Genomic DNA, 20,176 nt, shown 5'->3' with positions numbered 1-20,176 from the left:
GGGCAATGCAAAAAATTTCATAACACTATATCCTATTCAGTATTCTTCCCAAATTTATTGAATAAAAGATTTCGAATTTGAGTTCGAGTTAGGTATGCTTCCTAAGAACGCATTTTATTGTACAAAACTTGAATCAAAGCCTAGTGATTGCTTCTTCAAAGCTAAATCGTCGTCGATGAATCAAAATTTGTAAACCATTTCTTCAGTGTATCCAAGTTCTTTTAGTATGCCAGTGAGCTGCAACAAAACAGACAGAAACTTATGAGCAAACACAGAAGAAAAATAAGAGAAATGGTATTGGTTTTACACCAAAATTAAAAACCAGGACAGCGCATTTTTTTACCTCTCCTTGAGACCAGTCTTTAGCCTTGTCACCAGATATATGTTTCATCATCCCAGGAGGACCACACACCTGCACAAGCAAATGAAGGTCGATCGATGAGTTAATTGAAGTAAAAGTGACATCGACTAGTACATGGCGCCTCTCCAGTATGTGGTCCTCTGATATCAACAAGTACACTTACCAGGACGAGAGTATCTTCACCAGGAGCAGGTAAGCCTTTAACTGCAATGTCCTTTGATATGTAACCTTTTCCCCCTTTCCAACTCTTTGTTGGATTATCTACCGTGTAAAATACCTGCATTTTTATTTTCAGAAAATAAAGCCTCATTTCATGAGATAAATACCCGAATTTGGAGTGATGCAGAGATAGTATCTTCCAATGAGACAAATTGTACCTTTAGATTTGGGTGGCTAGCTGCAAGTATGTCAAGTTTCTGTTTAAGCAGTATGTCATCTGGGGAGACGTTTGCATAAAGAAGTGACACCTAGGCATCATAAACCGTCAATTTTACACATATATATTTAAGGACAGTGTCATACAGTGATTAATCACATGGAATTGACTTTGTTGAATATCACAAATATATTTACACTGTTAGTATCATGTATATAGGTACACATATATTGATGAAACTGCAGTTATGATCTTGTGATGTGACTGAAGACTAATGATATAGGCTATTGCTTACCTGAGTCGTGTCATCAGGATTTTTCAGTATGGCCTCAATAACCTGAAGCATTGGAGTAATACCCGAACCACCAGCAATCTGTAATACGGAATGAAATCGCACTTCAGACAAAGTGACTACACAGATTTATCATACACCGATGGTCTTAACTTTTGTAACTATTCACGTGATTAAACAGACAATGCAAAAAAGAACTGAACACCGCTACTGTAAATGCTAAAGTTAAAACAATGCAAATGCATGGAACCCACGAGAAATTTGTATAAAAGGTGGAGCAAATTTGTAAGTCTTAAACATAGAATTCTATACAAGTCGCTCATACCATGCCTATATGTTTCTTCATGTTGGGAGTATATCTAAGTTTTTCAATAGGCCTGCAAGGAACAGATACACCTGATTAGAAGATGATTTAGAGCATATCCACTACTATTACTTGTGAATGTGGACAAATTACCCCTTCACTTCAACTACATCGCCTGGTTTTAAGCTTGCAAAATGTTGACTCATTTTTCCTTCTGGATACACCTGCGTAGAGTTTCAACAAAATGAAAGAAGCTTGAATTACATGATTTACATCTAAGGATCCATAAATCCTCAAAAACTTAACCAAAGCAGGAGAATAGGTGTATATAATTGACAGCATACCTTAATTAACAAGTCAAAGTATCCCTTGGAATCTGGATCTGAAATAGGAGTATACCTGAGCATAAAGGTAAGCCAAAATAAAATCAATCACTCGTACAAATGGATGCAAGTAGAGAAATATTGAATTCAAGGACTTATATTCAAGTCCCGAAATCGGGAGAAAATAAGATCAGCATTTGACATGCGGACAGAAAGAGACTTACGGGCGTATGACATATTTTGGTTTCCCTTCAGCATCTTGTCCTAATGGAGCCCTAGAGTACATGATCACAGGGACAAAAAAGTCAATCAATGTAGTGACAGACTCCTATCAGTAGGGAATCTCAAGACAAAGCAGAGTAGCTATAAACAGAATACCTCGTAATGAGACATGAAGCAACATCTAAACCCAACTTAGCAGTTGGATCAAATGTAAACCTGCCAATTTTGGAGAAAACTAAGAAAAATCAGTCACATTGATGTTTAAACATTCTACGAGAACATAAATCAGGACACCTTACAAACTTTTGTTTATAGTGCTTCTGATCAATATAGAATTTCTTTCAAATAATAGTTCCAAGGCTTCTGGAGAGAGCCTAGAGGACAATACCTGAATAATTGCGTATTGTGGCTAACCCTTGCAGTATCTTGCAACTTAAATTCAATCCACTTGTCTGGATTAAGTGCTGAAAACACAGTAAACACATCTATTGAGCATGTTTCCATAAATTAAGCTTCAAACCATAAGTATTAGATACTTAAAAACAAAACTATGTTCATGATGTAAACAAAAGCCTTTCATTTAACTATTAGTCTTATCGAAAATTCCAACCAACTTTCTTTTCGTAATGGTCATGTTCTCCGAGTGTTGCATGGGATGTGGAGTGAGAGAGACTCACCAACTTTTGGGCCAGCTTGTTCTTTGACTTCGTCTAGATAAGCCTGTGAAAAATACGAGTGTTAGTTTTTAATAAAGAAAAATGACTTCGAGACCTAAACTCTTAATGACAAATGAGTTGCTAGTATGGGCAGATCATCTCATATAACCTATACCAAAATGAGCAGGAAAACAACGAACAACCTTTCATCTCATTAGTAAGCTCAAATCCCAAAATGTTACGAAAATTGTAGTTATCAAATGTATCACATGCAGTTTCACTTAGAAAGGAACATACATGCCTAAAATGAAACACCATCAACTCCGATATTCACATCCCATAACCTTTAGCCTTAAAAAACCACATGATCAAATTTCAACGATAAGAAAGAAAGATAATCCAACGATAAGGTATACGATCACAGGGATAGATTATCCTGGGGTTTTTTACGTTTACAAAGCTATAAGATGCAGGCATGTACTTTGTCTCAAAACACGAACCACCTTAAGCTTGAACAATCCCCTTGCTTTTCTTTCGTGAAAGTAGGAAAGACAAGAGAAAGCTGAATACCAACCCATTGGCCAACAAATATATAACTAATAAACCAACATAAAAAATCCAAATTAGATATACAGAAGCACACAGACAACCACAAACCCAGCCCTCTAATTTATAAATTATGAATAAATAAGTCAAATGTTGAAAACATGAATAAAATCATCACAAATAAACCCATTTCTTCAAATGCTTAATACCATCAAAAGAAATGAAATATTCGAGAAACCCAATTGGGAGCACCACTAAAATAACATCAGTATCACCGTAATTCAGAAAAATAATTACTGAGATAAACCACATTGCTTCACAGATAAATGCACGATCTGATCAAAACCCAGATGAAATGAGCAGGAGAAATTACCAAATCCGGCGAGGAATAGTAGCAGAGGTAGGAGATTCCGCCGGAGACGGCTGCGACAGCTCCGAAGGGAATACGAAAGCTGGACTTCGATTGGCCTCGGAACGAGCTGCTGAAGGCGATCGGGGCCGCCTTGGAGAGCCTCTGGAAGAAGGTAGCCATTTTTCAGCGAGGAAGAGAAGAAAATAGCTGCTTTCTTTCTACTCTGGCTCCTCTTTCGTCGGTAAATTCTACGTCTATGGCGTGGAAGTCAGTGGTTGGCGGGGCGGAACATCCCAACGGCCCAAGTTATGGATCGGATACTTATCACTGGGTGGGCCGTGAATTCAAATATGGGCCTGGTCTATTGAAGTGGAATCCAAATGGCTCATTAGTCGAACCTTAAGGCCAGACGTACTAAACCCATGTGGTTTATGGGTCCATGAGATGATATGAAAATATAGTACAAGAACATAGTATGAATAGCATTACTGCACTTGAAATACCACATTTGTTGGGTCCTCAGGGCCACTTGAGTTGTGTAGTAAAGTAAACGCTTTGATCTGTTGAAGAATATCGGTGTAGAGTAGTAGTGAATCATTTGACCGACTCTGAAATTTTGACGCTAAGCAGTTTGACGGATCTTCTCATGTGTTATTTGATGTTCATACAGTTCGCTGTGCAGTTCGCTGTGCTTCCTTCACGTCGATGAGTGTGTGGCCCGGGAGCTCAGGGAAGCAAAGTTGAAGCCACTGGAAAAAGGACGTGTAAGGATTGGAGTGCTTGCTGCAGATGCAACTTATGGCTGGTTTTCACCAAGAAAAGTTACAAAGTCAATTTCGTTAATTTATTGTTACTTTCTTGTTTACATATTTATCAAAAATATGTGAAAGCCTGGAAGATACCAATTCCGATTTTCTTCGAAAACTTCTCTTGCGTTTTAAGTCACCGGCGAAAACGTTTTTCTAGTCCCATGGCAATGAACGGGGGTTTGAGGTTGTGGTACCCTGACACACAAAACATGGAGCATGTGTTGATTCCGGCAATTGAAAGAGATAAAAATACGGGACATGGAGGGGGCACGAAACCCCGTCAAGAATTGCAGTCCAGGTCCTGCTGGTGAGGGCGGTGAACGCCGCGATCATTGTTTCAGAGGAGTTGCAGGGCGGTCTGCCTCCGGACAATCTTCTTCTTAAGAAATGTATCGATCCCATGGTTCGCTTTGGCTAGGTCAACGATAAAATGGGCAACGGTCACCGGCAACGGTGGATAAGAGATCGGAGCAAACATGGCTAAATAAAATGTACATAATCTGGGTGGCTTTGTGCCATATTTCTCTTCTTTTCTGAAGATATTAGCAATCTTTAAATCAACTCAGATGAAACCTCTTGTAAAATCAACTTCTGGTTTGAAATATATATACTCAGATTTATGAGTTACAAGTGGACAGCCAAAATGTCATCAAATAAAAATTGAACAATAAACTTTTACAATGATCGAATGATGTGAATCTTGAAGAAGAAGAAAATTCAAACATCCATAACCCTGCAGCATCCAAATCAACATATATCTGAGCTTATTTGATTATCGAAAGACTATTTGGAGTACGGATGAAAAGAATTGAACCATGCTACAAATTCGAAGTAGAACCACTAGATTGTTTTAGAGCTGCGGCACCATCGGTTCCATCCTGATAGGCCCATGAAGAGATAAGGTGATGGGCAATTGCAAATGGCCCGGGTATAAACATGGAGGCGAGTTCGCCACTTTCAACATTGAAGTCGGCAGACAAGCTCTGCTCTTTCTCTACTCCTTTGCACATCTGTTCTACCCTTGATGCCGCCGTTCTCTGTGCCTTCTTGTACTCGGCAAATGTCAAGGCTCTCTTCACATCTTCTCTGCTGTGCCACTGAGCATCTAGTTAAACAAAAATTTTCAGGAGAAAAAAATATTAGAAATTCATCTGATCGTATCAGATGCAATGCCTCGCATAAGTACTATATTCTTACAGTTTTTTCACGGGAAACGTAAATTTCAGGACAGAGCAAAGGGGAAACATGATCGAAGGTCCAATAAAATTGTAAATATAGGCTAATTTAGTGGGTACCTTCCAACTCTTCCTTGTCCACATTTATTTCAAGTGACTTTGCATATGCAAAAAACCCAACCATCAACTGGCACGGCATGCTACTTGGTCCAACTGGAAACAAACCAAAACAGGAACTCAATCAATCAACATAAAACAAAGAAAGAAATCCATATGGGATGTACAATAATCTGTAGACAACACACATACACAAAGTTAATACCAGGCCATGGCTGAGAGCTATGATAGACAACTTCTCCTACTTCAATTCCGGTCTCCTCCCACGTTTCTCTCCTCACTGCTTCTTCTAAGCTTTCTCCTGGCTAAGGACAACAAAAGGATCGAAACTAGTTAAACTGTTACGGAACTCCCGAAAGTGAGCATTGATACTGATATTAAAACTATTAAGTGTTAACAAAGAGTGATATATCCCATAAAGCTTACCTCTATAAAACCAGCTAAGCAGCTCCACATTCGAGGTACAAATCGAAACTGTCTACTTAATAGAGCACGGTCATTCTCTCTATCAATGACTAACATTATGACAACCTGTTCAAAAGGTAAAGGTATGGGAAAACTAAACAAGAGGTTGAACCAATGCTTGAAATGGAAACTCACTAGTACAACCATACCGGGTCAACACGAGGGTAGACCCGCTTTCTGCACTGCTCACTAGAACATTGCTTCCGCCTCCCAGCTTCCTTGGGGACTGTTTTTTCTCCACAATGTCCACAAAACTGTGATATACTATGCCATTCTAGCAAAGCCCTGGCCTGATCACACCAAAATCATTCAACATATCTTAAACCATTTCCAAAACCGATTGAGACCATCATACAACTGGTGCACGGCAATAAAAAACTTCAATAGGTTCATTCACTAAACATACCAAAGACATTCGCATTGCAATTCAAAGAACTTGATCTCACTAACATGTCAATTTTAAAATATTAGGCATTCTTAAGCACTTTTGAGCAGAAGCACTTACATGTCCAGCAATTGCCAACTCCCCCATAGCTCGAGCATCAGCCCAATCAGTAGCCACCATAAGCGTCCTCAGCTCAACAAAACACAATTGCTTGCTACCCAATTCAGTAACCAAGTTACTCTCAGCAGAAACATCAATTGCCCAATAAACGACATCGTCTTCGGGCCGAGAACCCAGATAAACCAGCGACTCTCCACTCAGCTGAACCCCACAATTGGCCAGGAAACCTTTACACTCAGACAAACTGATCCAACCCAGATGCCAATTTGGCGCGGAATCGCCGGCCCCAACGCTTGAGGAGGCTAAAGGCCTGCCCTTTCTGAAGGGCAGAACCTTGAAGCCGAGGGAAGAGGGCAATTGGGCCCCTTCCAAAAGTTGGGTCTTAAGGGTCTCGAGGGCTTGGGATGGTGAAAACGGGTCGCTGGGATTTGGGGTCTTGGATAGCAGAGGATTGCCAGCGAAGGCGTGGGACTGGAGGCTTATGGACATGGTGGCGGCGGCGGTGGAGGTGGAAGAAAGAGCTCGTCTGGTCAGGGTGTGGAGAGTGGATTTTCTACAGAAAGAAAGGAGGTGAGTGGAAGAAGAGAGGAGATAGAGCCTGACCATGCTTCCATTGCGTGGTGGCGGTTTTAGAGGAGAGAGAAGGAAAGCGAACGGAGGTAGGTGGTGACTAAGGAGGCTGGAGTGATGACAACTGTCACCGATTGAGACGCACAGCTGCCGGTGCCCGGTGCCGTGAGGCCACACACAAGTGCAATTTACAGACAGCCCAAGTGGTAAACAGAAGCCTTCAATATTTGGACCGGACCCCTTCTTCGGGCCCTCCCAGTAATTTGAAGAGAATGAGCTTATTTTTCGTAAATATGAGTTAAGTCGGTTACATTTTTCAGAAAGGTATTCGAATTTAAGTTGTCATTAAATTATTTTTTTAAATTAAATATCAAACCCGTCATTAAAACAAGTTAAATATGAGAGTTCACTGATAGGTGAATATAACAACACTAGATTGAATGCTAATAGTTGAGTCATCCTATTTAAAGTGGTATAAAATATTTACATTATCATAATAATATTTCATTTGCCTTTAGCAACTTATGGCACGTGATATGCTATTTTTGGTCACATGAGAACTTGATAACTCCTTTTCTTCATAAGTGAGATTGGGAGAAGGGAAATTGAACATAAGAGTTATAAATTTATAGTTTTCTTTCGGGGGTCGAGGCCTTCAGGCTTGTTGTCCATTGGGAGTTCACTTCTGGGTGCACAAACTTAGAGTTTTCTTTATAACATGTCATTATAATCTAGTGGTATTCATCTTCACTTGTAAGTAAAAGGTTTTAAGTTCAATTCTCGCCAAAGGCGAATTTGAGCCATATTATTGTTAGCCCATTATGAGTTTGAGCCCACCCATCTCCTCTCAGTGTAGATAATATCGATTGTTAAAAAAAAAAAAAAAAAAAAAAAAAAAAACTAGGAAAATGGAAATTGAACATAAAAGCTTTATTCACGGTCATTAATGTCTTTTTATAATTAAATAAAAACAATAGTGTCGTAGGCCTATTTAATTGAGCTATCTAAGGAATAGAGAGAAAGGAGGCCGGTGGCAACAAGAGAGAATGAGAGAGTTTAATTCTGAGGTGTGTGTTGTATCACCCCCTTATGCCTTTATTTATAGTAGTAGGATGGGTAGAATCCTTACCTTTTAGGATTACATCTCTTAATAGATAATCAACTCCTAATAGGAATAAACTAGATACTCCTAGATATACCAGGATTTACACAATCACATTCATTATCCGATAGGACTGTAACATTCCCCCTTGAGTGTGTAAATACTCAAACAAAACATTGCATTAGATCTTCAGCAGATGAGGTAGAACAATTGATGAAGTCTTCAGCATAATGGGTGAACACGAGTCTCAAAGACAAGTAAGTACGTATGCATTGGTAGTAAAACTCACAAAACCTCGCTATGGTAAAACCCAAGGCATGTGGAAAACCCATAGACTAAGGAGAAAAGTGAGAAGTATGCATAATGTCTAAAACAAACGTTAAACAGGACGAAAGTAGTGAACTCAATGGAGTATGATCATCCTAAGATGGGTGCCTCGTTAAAACCTCGTTAGGTAACAAAAACTCAGTGGAAAAAATGCTCATAATCGTAGGAAAAAGAGTACATTAAGTTTAAATGAGTATGCTTCAGGATACTCCTCATGAGTTAGACATAACTTATGAATAAGAGAACTATAAGCAATTCAATTCAGATAATGTACGCATACCAATTCCTTGGACGAGCTTTTGAAAAATAGACTTCGGTAATGACTTCGTGAGGAGGTCGGCTAGGTTGTCCTGTGAACGGATTTGCTTGACTTAGATGTTCTGATGCTGGTGTTGCTGGTAAAAATAAAAGAATTTCGGTGCTATGTGCTTGGTGTTGCCTCCTTTGATGTATCCCTTCTTTAACAGCTCGATACATGTTGCATTGTCTTCAAAGATCGTCGTAAGAAGGTCAACAATGGAAAAAAGACCATTAGTGCTTCGAATATGTTCCATAACTGCTCTCAACCAAAAGCACTTTCGTGAGCCTTCATGCAGGGCGAGAATCTCAATATGGTTCGAAGAAGTCGCAACTAGTGTTTGCTTGGTAGACCTCTAAGATATAGCAGTGTCTCCAACGATAAAGACATAACCCGTTTGAGAACGTGCCCTATATGGATTAGATAGATAACCAACATATGCGTAACTAACAAGGCGTGAATCAACTCGATGATTGAGGGGGGCAGCGGCTCCTCTCGAGGATTTGTGGGTTGTAGAACAAGCCCAAATCCATTGTACCCTTAAGGTAGCGGAAAATGTCTTTAACACCATTCCAGTGTCTGTATGTAGGCGCATTGCTGTATCTATCCAAAAGATTAACAGCGAAGGAGATATCGGGTCTAGTGCATTGAGCCAAGTACAATAAAGCACCAATTGCACTTAGTTATGGAACTTTAGGCTCCAAAATCTCTTCATCATCATCATTCAGACGGAAGGGATCTCGTTTAGCATCTAGAGTCCGAACGACCATAGGAGTACTCGAAGGCTTCTTTTTATCCTCATTAAAACGTCGCAACACATTCTAGGTATAGTTCGATTAATGTACTAGTATTTCATCCGAACAATGCTCGATTTCCAGGCAAAGACAATATCAATTTTTCCCACGATCTTTCATCTCAAATTCCGATTTCAAGTACTTGGCAATTTCATCAAGCTTTGCAAGAGTTCCGATGAGGTTCATATCGTCGACATAAACTGTAATGATTGCAAATCCAGAATGTGACTTCTTAATGAATACGCATGGGCATAGTTCATTGTTCACATAACCTTGACTTGTCAAATGCTCACTCAGATAGTTATACCCATCCGCCCGGATTGTTTCAATCGGTAGAGTGACATTCTCAATCTAATTGAGAGAGTGTTCCGTGGTCTAGAACTATTTGAACCAATCAATGGAAGTCATTCTAGAACTTTCATATACATTTCTGTATCTAGATCCCCATAAAGATACGCGATTATCACGTCCATAAGCTGCATATTCAACTTTTCGGAAACTACCAAACTGATAAGGAAATGGAACGTTATGTCGTCCATTATAGGGGAATACATCTCCTTGTAATAAATCCCAGGGCGTTGAGAGAAACCTTGCGCTACGAGGCGTTCTTTGTATCACACTATTTCATTCTTCTCATTACACTTCATCTCGAAAACCCATTTGTAACCCACATGTTTCACATGTGATGGAGTAGGAGCTATAGGCCCAAACACCTTTCGTTTCACGAATGAATCAAGTTCGACCTACATTGTTTGTTTCCAATTTGATCAATCTGTTCTACGTCGACATTCATCAACGGAGCGTGGTTCAATGTCATCACTAAACATAATGTCAGAAGCAACGGTATACGCGAATGCATCATCGACTTTCATCTCATTTCGATTCCAAACCTCATCCAATATGGCACAATAGACTGAAATCTCACGATTCTCGGGAGGCCGGTATGTTTCATCTAAAACATCACCTTAATCTAGAATAACCTCATGCGTTGGAATGGATGAGTAAGCAATGATCAGATTCAGACTAGGGTCACTAATTTGTGTCGTTTTCCTCTTTCGGGGTTGTGAATCCTTTGAACGGTGAAGCCTGCCACGCTTCAGCGTAGGAGCAGGTGATTGGCTAGCCGCCATTATACATTCCCATGTAAGAGGTGTGGCCACCCCACCCTCGGGAACCATTCAGCCTTCCATGGTGGTGTTACGGCATACGATCAGTACATCCATCATTGCAAGTGCATTTGCAGCGGGTATATGTGATCTCATCACCTTCGCAAGATCAGTAAAAACATTTGGCATGCTTTGAGCAATGCTCTGAAGATCTAAAATGCGTCGTACTTCAGTTTCAGACTAAGGTGTGCGATGATCTAAATGAAACATAGTGGGAGTAATCAACAACAATTCACGGTGTTCTACAGAAACATTAGTAATTTTATCTCCCTCTAAGGATGGGAAAACTGTCTCATCGAAGTGACAATCTGCAAAGCGTGTGGTAAAGAGATCTCCTGTCATGGGCTCTAAGTAGCGTATAATTGATGGCGAATCATAACCGACATAGATTCCCATTTTTTTATAAGGACCTTTTTTGGTATGTAGTGGCGGCACTATTGGCACACAGACTACGCACCCAAACACATGTAAATGTGAGACGTCAGGCTCATATCCAGTAACCAACTATAACGGTGAATGAGGTTGGGTAGCGGTGGGCCTCAGGCGGATCAACATAGCTGCGTGCAATATTGTATAGCCTTAGGCAGATACCGACAAATTGGTTCTCATAACCAAACTCCGAGCTATCATTTGAAGGCGTTTTATGAAAGCTTTTGCCAGGCTATTTTGGGTGTGAACATGGGGTACATGATGTTCAACTTCAATCCTAATAGACATGCAATAATCGTCAAATGTTTGTGATATAAACTTTCTAGTATTATCAATCGAATTGACTTGATTGGATAATCAAGGTGGTGAGCCATAAGCTTAATAATTTGTGCTAGGAGTTTCGCAAATGCAGCATTGCGTGTGGACAATAAGCAAACATATAACCATCGTGTCGATGCATCAACCAACATCATATAAAGTATCTAAATGGTCTGTACGTTGGTTGGATAGGTCCACAAATATCCTCTTGAATCTCTGAAGAAATTTAGGGGGGTCGTGAATAATCTTTGCAATTGAAGGTTGAATGTTCAACTTTCCCAAGGAGCATACTTTGCAAAGCAGATAATCGAGATAAGATTTCAAGTGATGCCCATGAAATGCTTTAAGGATATGACACATCATATCTCGTCCTGGGTGTCTCATTCGATCATGCCAAAGCAATAAAGTGTCCTGGAACCTAGCCTTAGGGCCGACCACGTGGTTGTCTCTACGGCTCAAATGGTTGTTATGTACAACCTATTCGGGAGACATTCCAGCTTCTTGTGAATATGGTTCCGGCCATATTCGTAGGAAGTGATACAAAGAAATTCAGAACCATTTTCTTCAGTGGTTTCAACATGATATTGATTATCTCAAATATCTCTAAAATTCAGCAATGTTCTTCCGGAACAGGGATAATAAAGTGCATTTTTAATGGTTAATTTAGTACATTTGAACAACATTATACGGGCCTTTCCATATCATTCTATCAGGTTGGATATGCCTGAGAGGGTTGTTAAAGGTGCATTCTCACGCAGTATGGTGTAAAGTAGTAGTGAATCATTTGACAGACTCTGAAATTTTGACGTTAATCAGTTTGATAGATATTCTCATGTGTTATTTATAGGGAGTATGATTCTCTCCTTTTTTTTTTTTTTTTTTTTTTTTTTCCCCTTCCCTTTCCCTCCCCTCCTATTTGAACGGTCTGGTAATCTCCTGCACATCCCGAACCATCTTCGTTTACGTCCAATCACCATATCCTGTGACACTATTCGTGTTTGGTTGAAAAGAGCATTCAGCACTTTCGTGTCCGATTCTCCCACATTTGTAACAAAAGTTCTGCAGTATTTCATAGCGGAATTCCACCCATGAGTCTCGATCCTCCTGCTTGGCCAACCAACATCCAGCTGGTAATGGGTTTGTGGTATCAACCATCACCCTTGCCCTAAGGAAAACCCCTAGCATGTGCCAAGTCCTCCACCACCAAGACTTCCTCGATTTTTCCCGCAATTTGCTATGCATTCTCATAAGAGCTAAGATACATAGGGACCTCTTTCATCTGGACCCAAAATGGGACCATTTGCATCTTAATTTCTTCCAATGCTATATCACTCGCCATCTCTTTAAGGAGAAGTTTTGCTTCATCACAGCCCATGAAACCTAATTGAGAACCTTTGATGCAATGTCCTTGTCTCTAGCTATCAGGCCGGCCTAGGCCCAGTGCGGGTAGGACGACCGTTCGGGGCCCAAAAAAATTGGGGGCACTAAAATTATTAGGGTGATATATTTATGTTTTTATAAGAGTATAAATTATAAAATTTGGTTTAGTGACAAAGAAATTTAACTAGAATTGGTGGTTTTGTTGTTTAAAATGAATGAAGTGGTCTTAGATTCAAAACACCATGTGTGCTTATTTACATTCCAATTTTTACAAATTTCTTTTCATAACAATATAAATTTATAAAATTTGGCTAAATGATCAAGAAGTTTAATTAGAAACAATGGTTATTGTTGGTTAAAATTAACGAGAGGTCCTAAGTTCAAAATGCTATGTACATGTTTATTTTTTTCAATTTTTACAAATTTTTGTTTGGTTGTTAATTTATTTACTAGCTAGTAGCTATGTGGATTGCTATTTTTAAATATATGTTCCAATTCAAGTCTAATCTTCAACAAAAAATAATGTGTAGACTAAATTTTTAGACCAAATTTGCAAATAATATTACATGTCATCAAAAGGTTTTATTTAGTGTTCATTCATTACTTATACATATCCTTAAAAACTCAAAAACATTAATATTTTTTTAGTCTTATATTGACGAGGTTAGTAAATAAGAAAAAACAACTCACGATTTATACAAAAACGCTTTAAAAGTTCAGATGGAAAACAAAACCCATATTCTATCTACTTGAAAGCCTGAAGTTTTTTAGTTCCCTTCTCTTGATACAAAATAAATTAATTATTCGGTATTTATAAATTATTGAGTTTGAAATGTTTTTCTAAATATAATTTTATCGATGTTTTACATATGAAAACAAATATTTTTTTTATATGACATGAGAGCACATTTTTTTACGTCGTTCCGAACCTCAAAAATCTTTGTAGCAGCCCTGCTAGCTATGATGATAAAGGTATTCTCTTAGATGGCTGGTTTTTACCAAGAAAAGCTACAAAGTCAATTTTGTTAATTTATTGTTACTTTCTTGCTACAAAGTCAAGAAAATCTCTGGAAGATACCAATTCCGATTTTCATCGAAAACTTCACTTACGTTTTAAGTCAGCGGCGAAAACGTTTTTCTGGTCTCATGGCTATGAACAGGGCTTTGAGGTTGTGGTACCCTGACACACAAACCATGAAGCATGTGGTGATTCCTGACAATTGAAAGCGATAAAAATACGGGACACGGAGGGGGCACGAAACCCGTCAAGAATTGCAGTCCAGGTCCTGCTGGTGAGGGCGGTGAACACCGTAATCATTGTTTCAGACGAGTGGCAGGCCGTTCTGCCTCTAAACAATCTTCTTCTTAAGAAATGTATCGACCCCATGGATCGCTTTGGCTAGGTCGACGATAAAATGGGCAAGGGTCAACATATATCCGAGCTTATTTGATTATCGAAAGACTAGTAGTCCGGGAATTTGGAGTACGGATGAAAAGAATTGAACGATGCTACAAATTCCAAGTAGAGCCGCTAGATTGTTTTAGAGCTGCGGCACCATCGGTTGCATCCTGATAGGCCCATGAAGAGATAAGGTGATGGGCAATTGAAAATGGCCCGCGTATACACATGGAGGCGAGTTCACCACTTTCAACATTGAAGTCGGCAGACAAGCGCTGCTCCTTCTCTACTCCTTTGCACATCTGTTCTACCTTTGATGCCACCGTACTCTGTGCCTTCTTGTACTCAGCAAATGCCAAAGCTCTCTTTACATCTTCTCTACTGTGCCACTGAGCATCTAGTTAAACAAAAATTTTAAGGAGAAATAAACATTAGAAATTCATCTGATCGGCTGCGTACAACGTTGCTTTTATGACTATCAGATGCAATGCCTCGCATAAGTACTACATTCTTGCAGTTTTTCCACGGGAAACATAAAAGGGGAAACGTGATCGAAGGTCCAATAAAATCGTAAACATAGGCTAATTTAGTGGGTACCTTCCAACTCTTCCTTGTCCACACTTATTTCAAGTGACTTTGCATATGCCAAAAAGCCAACCATCAACTGGCACGGCATGCTACTTGGTCCAACTGGAAACAAACCAAAACAGAAACTCAATCAATCAACATAAAACAAAGAAAGAAACCCATATGGGGTGTACAATAATCTGTAAACAACACATACACAAAGTTTATACCAGGCCATGGCTGAGAGCTATGATAGACAACTTCTCCTACTTCAATTCTGGTCTCCTCCCACGTTTCTCTCCTCACTGCTTCTTCTAAGCTTTCTCCTGGCTAAGGACAACAAAAGGATCGAAACTAATTAAACTGTTACTGAACTCCCGAAAGTGAGTGGTAATACTAAAACTATTAAGAGTTAAGAATGAGTGATATATCCCATAGAGCTTACCTCTATAAAACCAGCTAAGCAGCTCCACATTCGAGGTACATATCGAGACTGTCTACTTAATAAAGCACGGTCATTCTCTCTATCAATGACTAACATTATGACAACCTGTTCAAAGGGCAAATGTATGAGACAACTATACAAGAGATTGAACCAATGCTTGAAATGGAAACTCACAAGCACAATTATACCGGATCAACACGAGGGTACACCCGCTTTCGGCACAGCTCACTCGAACATTGCTTCCGCCTACCGGCTTCCTTGGGGACTGTTTTTTCTCCACAATGTCCACAAAATTGTGTTATACTATGCCAATCTAGCAAAGCCCTGGCCTGATCAAACCAAAATCATTCAACATATCTTAAACTATTTCCAGAACTGATTGAGATCACCACACAAACGGTGCACAGAAATAAAAAACTTCAATTGGTTAATTCACTAGACATACCAAAGACATTCGCATTGCAAGTCAAAGAACTTGATCTCACTAACATGTCAGTTTTAAAATATTAGGCATTCTTAAGCACTTTTGAGCAGAAGCACTTACATGTCCAGCAATAGCCAGCTCCCCCATAGCTCGAGCATCAGCCCAATCAGTAGCCATCATAAGCGTCCTCAGCTCAACAAAACACAATTGCTTGCTACCCAATTCAGTAACCAAGTTACTCTCAGCAGAAACATCAATTGCCCAATAAACGACATCGTCTTCGGGCCGAGAACCCAGATAAACCAGCGACTCTCCACTCAGTTGAACCCCACAATTGGCCAGGAAACCTTTACACTCAGACAAACTGATCCAACCCAGATGACAATTTGGCGCGGAATCGCCGGCCCCACGGCTGGAGGAGGCTAAAGGACTGCCCCTTCTGAAGGGCAGAACCTTGAAGCTGAGGGAAGAGACCAATTGGGCCCCTTCCAAAAGTTGGGTCTTGAGGGTCTCGAGGGCTTGGGATGGTGAAAACGGGTCGCTGGGATTTGGGGTCTTGGATAGCAGAGGATTGCCAGCGAAGGCGTGGGACTGGATGTTTATGGACATGGTGGCGGTGGCTGCGGCCGCGGCGGGGGAAGAAAGAGCTCGTCTGGTCAGGGTGTGGAGAGCGGACTCTGTACAGAAAGAAAGGAGGTGAGTGGACGAAGAGAGGAGAGAGAAGGAAAGCGAACGTAGGTGGGTGGTGACAAACTACTAAGGGAGAAATTTTTAGGAGTGCCGGGTACACCAAGAAATTTTGGTGTACCCTCACTCATTAGAATTTGATTTTATTTATTTATTGAAAAATAAGTGAGGGTAGGGTCCACCATAATGAGTGAGGGTACACCAAAATTTTTTGATGTACCCAGCATTCCTAAAAATTTCTCCTACTAAGGAGGCTGGAGTGATGACAACTGTCACTGATTGAGACGCACAAGTGCCTTTAGCAACTTATGGCGCGTGATATGCTATTTTTGGTCACATGAGAACTTGGTAACTCCTTTTCTTCGTAAAGTGAGACTGAGAGAAGCAAAATTGAACATAAGAGTTATAAACTTATAGTTGTCCCCTGAGAATTCACATCTAGGCGTACAAACTTAAGAGTTTTCTTTATAAAAGAGATTAGGAGAATGGAAATTGAACATAAAAGCTTTATTTGATCTTTCAAAAAACAAGAGCTAGTTTTTGCAACATTATTAGAACAATCTCTATGGAGGATAGAGGAACCAATACTATAAATAACAAGAACCAGAAACCTATAGACCTGACCAACAGACAATGATCAAACGCCGTAATCAAATTATCCTCAACATCAAAACTTTCGAAACTTGGCACCAGCACTCTGGAATTCTTGAACCAACTCGAAAATGCCTCCGAGAAAAGAGCTTGAACTCAAATTTAGCTCTCGACTAAGTTGTGCTGGTGCACCAGCGGAACATCATCAAGCCAGTCAGCGTATATGCGATTGATCTTCTTGGACCCCTTCCATTTTAGCATGCCCTTCTTCCTCTGCCCCCCATCGTTGTTTAAAGCAGGAAGTGCTGCTATTGCAGTTGCGGATGAGTTGACAGCAGCAACAACTTGGGGTATCGGAAGGGGAGGGGTATTCAGAAATTCTGCCTCAACGGTACGTCCACCGGGCGCTTGCAACTCTGAAATCAAAAGTTCAATATTAGAAAACCAGTATTAGCATCAAAAGGGCAGTTCCCACATTTTTTTTAACCTTCTCTTTAATCACCTTCCTCAACATTTACAAACAAACTCGATACACAAACATCTTAAAAGAAATCCCTAATCATCTAATGACATGCCATTCGTATAAAACAAATAAACGCTACACAGCCATAGATTGCTTGTTAACATATATACCGAGTACACGACAAAATATACAATTTCCAGAGTAGGCATTAGGAATACCAAAGTTCAAAATCACACCAACAACCACACAATACACTCGTGCATAGGCCTTGAAATAAGAATCAAAGAAATGCACGCATGACCGAAACAGTTTCCTTTGAAATGAAATGGAATAATTACCCGAAACATCTATTTACAAAGGAACCTCCGTTACGCTGTATTCGGAATAATTTCACTGTATTCGGAATAATTTCAATCTATGAAACAACATTGCCAGTCAGCTTATGTGTCATTCAAAACGAAACCTACATGCTTTAAGTAATAGCACCATTGCTCCTCTAACCTCGTCTACAAATTGCAGTAAAATGCCAGGACTCCTATTGCAAAAGCTAACAATGATTCAGTTACAAATACGATTGTTAGCCTAAATTTAAAGTCTAACATAGATTTGATATTAAAATTGATCATACTAAGCAGAGAAGCAAGCATAATGATAACTGTTAATTTAAGATACCAAGCACAAGCACTGAGAACCTGTTAGCCCGTGAGCAAAGTGACATTTCTCGCTGAAGGGGCATTTACCCGTTGTCTCCCACTTATTGCATAACTTTGTCTTCCAATACACTGGCTTCACATTTCCCCGGGAAGCATCCATACCCGCGTTTACAAGCCTATTTTCCTCAGGAGGATTAGAGCCACTCCCATGAGCCACTGGTGCTCCTGTAATTCCAATGCTTATTGCTGTGTTCTCCCTAAACCTACCCGAATCATCCCTAAACTTTGATGGATCTTCATGAAGAAAGTTACACCTATCTCCATAAGGACACTCCTCACCATTATAAAACTTCTTGCACAGCTTCATCCTGTGGATTATTTTCTGATCATCATCCCAATTACCAGACAATGGCCGATCCTCATCACGTATGGAAACAAGTTCTTGCCAATTGGGCGGGGGATGGCGGATATCTTCAATGCCATGTGCATAGTTACAATTCTCACCATTCCTACACATTCCGGATTTAAAATTTACACACAAACGGGTCTTATAGAAAATGTTGCTTGCTCCCTTGTTAACTGGGGCACTCGGCTGCTGAACCCTATAGTTCATCGGCGGGTATGGCATCGGATTCGATTGGCGTTCGTCAGAATTCCTAGCCCTTTTAAAAGGTTGCTGCTCAACCTGTGAATGCTGGTCATCATTGTTCATTGAAAACGCAGGCGGCCAGCAATTAACCACGTCACTGCCACCGCCATTGTAAGGCGTTTGCGGTGGCCTAAATTGTGAGTGATCAGAAAAATTCATACCTCAGAAAACTACTCTAGAGCGGAAACTTTCCTCTGTAAACCGATCAAATAAAGATCAAAACATTCAATCCCCCAACAAATCCTATACAAATTCAATGTATGATAGCAAGCACGAATCAAAGAACTGCACCAGATAACACAATCAGATCAACAGGCAGATTCCAATTCAAGAAAACCCAAATCACAAAACCTGTGCAAAATCCCAAATTTATTCACAAACCCACCAACCCTGATGAGAGGGATGATCAAAGTTCACAACTTGGAGTGTCAAATTTGATCAAGACACCCAGAGGATAACTGGGGCTAAAAAACCAAATTGGAGTTGGAGAAATGAACTTTTATATCAAAGGACAGGGAACGCATAAAGCCTGGAAGCAATAGGATTTGCAGAGAAATCAAATTGTAATTGGGATTTAGTCAAAACCTAGCCGCCAAAAAACCCTAATTTGAGAAGGGGAGCACTACTGTCTCTCTGAGTCCCACCCACGACTACTGAGTGGGCGAAGAGTTGTGTAAGACGGCCTTAAACCCCTAAACGCGTCCCAAAACCCTGCGATTTCGGGGTGAAAAACTGACAGGGATTGACTTGGCTAAGTGGTAGTCACGGCTGCAGTAAATTTTTGTTTAACCTTTTATAAATGCACGTACGGAGGAGGGTTGGTTACGTCACCTGCGGGGACTACTAATTTTGTGGGCCATCCACCTTTGTCTTTCCACGTGTGTCTTCCTGGGTTTTCACTTTCTCTTTCCTTTTTCCATTTTTTGCTTTAGCTTTTTCTTTTGGTGAGGGAAATTAGCCAAAATAGATTTTTTTTTTTTTTTTTAAAAGAAAAAAAAGAAAAAGAGAAATAGAGAGAGAAAGATAAACAGAACGTGAAAATGAGGATGAGTTTGTGGTTTTATTTTTTAAAAATAACTATAAAGTTTTGTTTGTGCAAAATTAATTTATTGTTCACAACTTTATTTTGTGACACAAGATAAAATGTGACATGTCCGATTCTGATATTCCCCGAACACCAGAGTAAGCATGTGCTGGTCGACACCTGAAGGTGACGAAGCCATAATAGTGTGCATGAGAACCAATGAAAATAAATAAGACTTATAAATTTAAGTATAATTAATATGCAAATGAGGAACGTGTTCAAAGCATACAACTAATTCAGAACACTAAAAGGAAATAATATAAAATTAAATGAGCAAAGGAGTGGGTCCTACACCGAGAAGACTCGAAGATGCCGATGTAAAAATGC

At 39.9% G+C, this 20,176-nt stretch overlaps 4 protein-coding genes across 4 annotated transcripts; all 4 read right to left on the bottom strand.

The window, feature by feature from the left end:
- Positions 1–15: 15 nt before the first annotated feature.
- On the bottom strand, positions 16–3,707 carry LOC137735005 (NADH-cytochrome b5 reductase-like protein). The gene is made up of 13 exons (XM_068474361.2): positions 3,454–3,707; positions 2,556–2,598; positions 2,267–2,342; positions 2,035–2,094; positions 1,881–1,931; positions 1,678–1,732; positions 1,487–1,557; positions 1,355–1,406; positions 1,033–1,110; positions 739–828; positions 525–638; positions 344–412; positions 16–237 (listed from the first exon to the last, which is right to left on the bottom strand). The coding sequence occupies exons 1-13, from the start codon at positions 3,610–3,612 to the stop codon at positions 181–183; spliced, it is 975 nt and encodes a 324-aa protein (XP_068330462.1). The 5' UTR covers positions 3,613–3,707; the 3' UTR covers positions 16–180.
- Positions 3,708–4,817: 1,110 nt separating this feature from the next.
- Positions 4,818–7,269, bottom strand: LOC137742642 (nudix hydrolase 19, chloroplastic). Its single transcript, XM_068482567.2, has 6 exons — positions 6,504–7,269; positions 6,148–6,288; positions 5,960–6,064; positions 5,739–5,838; positions 5,537–5,629; positions 4,818–5,346 (listed from the first exon to the last, which is right to left on the bottom strand). Exons 1-6 carry the CDS (start codon positions 7,107–7,109, stop codon positions 5,060–5,062), a joined length of 1,332 nt encoding a protein of 443 aa, XP_068338668.1. The 5' UTR covers positions 7,110–7,269; the 3' UTR covers positions 4,818–5,059.
- A 7,029-nt stretch (positions 7,270–14,298) lies between these two features.
- Positions 14,299–16,829, bottom strand: LOC137709345 (nudix hydrolase 19, chloroplastic). The gene is made up of 7 exons (XM_068448433.2): positions 16,656–16,829; positions 15,843–16,478; positions 15,487–15,627; positions 15,299–15,403; positions 15,084–15,183; positions 14,884–14,976; positions 14,299–14,683 (listed from the first exon to the last, which is right to left on the bottom strand). The coding sequence occupies exons 2-7, from the start codon at positions 16,329–16,331 to the stop codon at positions 14,397–14,399; spliced, it is 1,215 nt and encodes a 404-aa protein (XP_068304534.1). The 5' UTR covers positions 16,332–16,478; positions 16,656–16,829; the 3' UTR covers positions 14,299–14,396.
- A 66-nt stretch (positions 16,830–16,895) lies between these two features.
- On the bottom strand, positions 16,896–19,521 carry LOC137717245 (zinc finger CCCH domain-containing protein 39-like). The gene is made up of 2 exons (XM_068456549.2): positions 18,156–19,521; positions 16,896–17,416 (listed from the first exon to the last, which is right to left on the bottom strand). Exons 1-2 carry the CDS (start codon positions 18,922–18,924, stop codon positions 17,163–17,165), a joined length of 1,023 nt encoding a protein of 340 aa, XP_068312650.1. The 5' UTR covers positions 18,925–19,521; the 3' UTR covers positions 16,896–17,162.
- Positions 19,522–20,176: the final 655 nt, after the last annotated feature.

The sequence above is a fragment of the Pyrus communis genome, chromosome 15 (genome assembly GCF_041283825.1).
Source record: "Pyrus communis isolate YQ-2024b chromosome 15, ASM4128382v1, whole genome shotgun sequence".
Lineage (NCBI taxonomy): Eukaryota > Viridiplantae > Streptophyta > Magnoliopsida > Rosales > Rosaceae > Pyrus > Pyrus communis.
Note: the sequence above shows the minus strand (reverse complement) of the source record. Positions and strands in the feature narration are given on the sequence as shown.

Bases quoted from the DNA above. Each gene is read 5' to 3' on its own strand.
- LOC137742642 (XM_068482567.2), bottom strand. From the start codon at position 7,109: ATGGTCAGGCTCTATCTCCTCTCTTCTTCCACTCACCTCCTTTCTTTC. The intron at 6,289-6,503 runs GTAAGTGCTTCT...TGGTGTGATCAG, and splicing joins AGTTGGCAATTGCTGGACAT to GCCAGGGCTTTGCTAGAATG. The intron at 5,347-5,536 runs GTACCCACTAAA...TTGTTTAACTAG, and splicing joins GGACAAGGAAGAGTTGGAAG to ATGCTCAGTGGCACAGCAGA.
- LOC137709345 (XM_068448433.2), bottom strand. From the start codon at position 16,331: ATGTCCATAAACATCCAGTCCCACGCCTTCGCTGGCAATCCTCTGCTA. The intron at 15,184-15,298 runs GTAAGCTCTATG...TGTTGTCCTTAG, and splicing joins GCTTAGCTGGTTTTATAGAG to CCAGGAGAAAGCTTAGAAGA. The intron at 14,684-14,883 runs GTACCCACTAAA...TTGTTTAACTAG, and splicing joins GGACAAGGAAGAGTTGGAAG to ATGCTCAGTGGCACAGTAGA.
- LOC137717245 (XM_068456549.2), bottom strand. From the start codon at position 18,924: ATGAATTTTTCTGATCACTCACAATTTAGGCCACCGCAAACGCCTTAC. The intron at 17,417-18,155 runs GTTCTCAGTGCT...TTTTGATTTCAG, and splicing joins CTTTGCTCACGGGCTAACAG to AGTTGCAAGCGCCCGGTGGA.
- LOC137735005 (XM_068474361.2), bottom strand. From the start codon at position 3,612: ATGGCTACCTTCTTCCAGAGGCTCTCCAAGGCGGCCCCGATCGCCTTC. The intron at 1,932-2,034 runs GTATTCTGTTTA...CATGTACTCTAG, and splicing joins GCTTCATGTCTCATTACGAG to GGCTCCATTAGGACAAGATG. The intron at 1,407-1,486 runs GTAATTTGTCCA...TGTTCCTTGCAG, and splicing joins GATGTAGTTGAAGTGAAGGG to GCCTATTGAAAAACTTAGAT.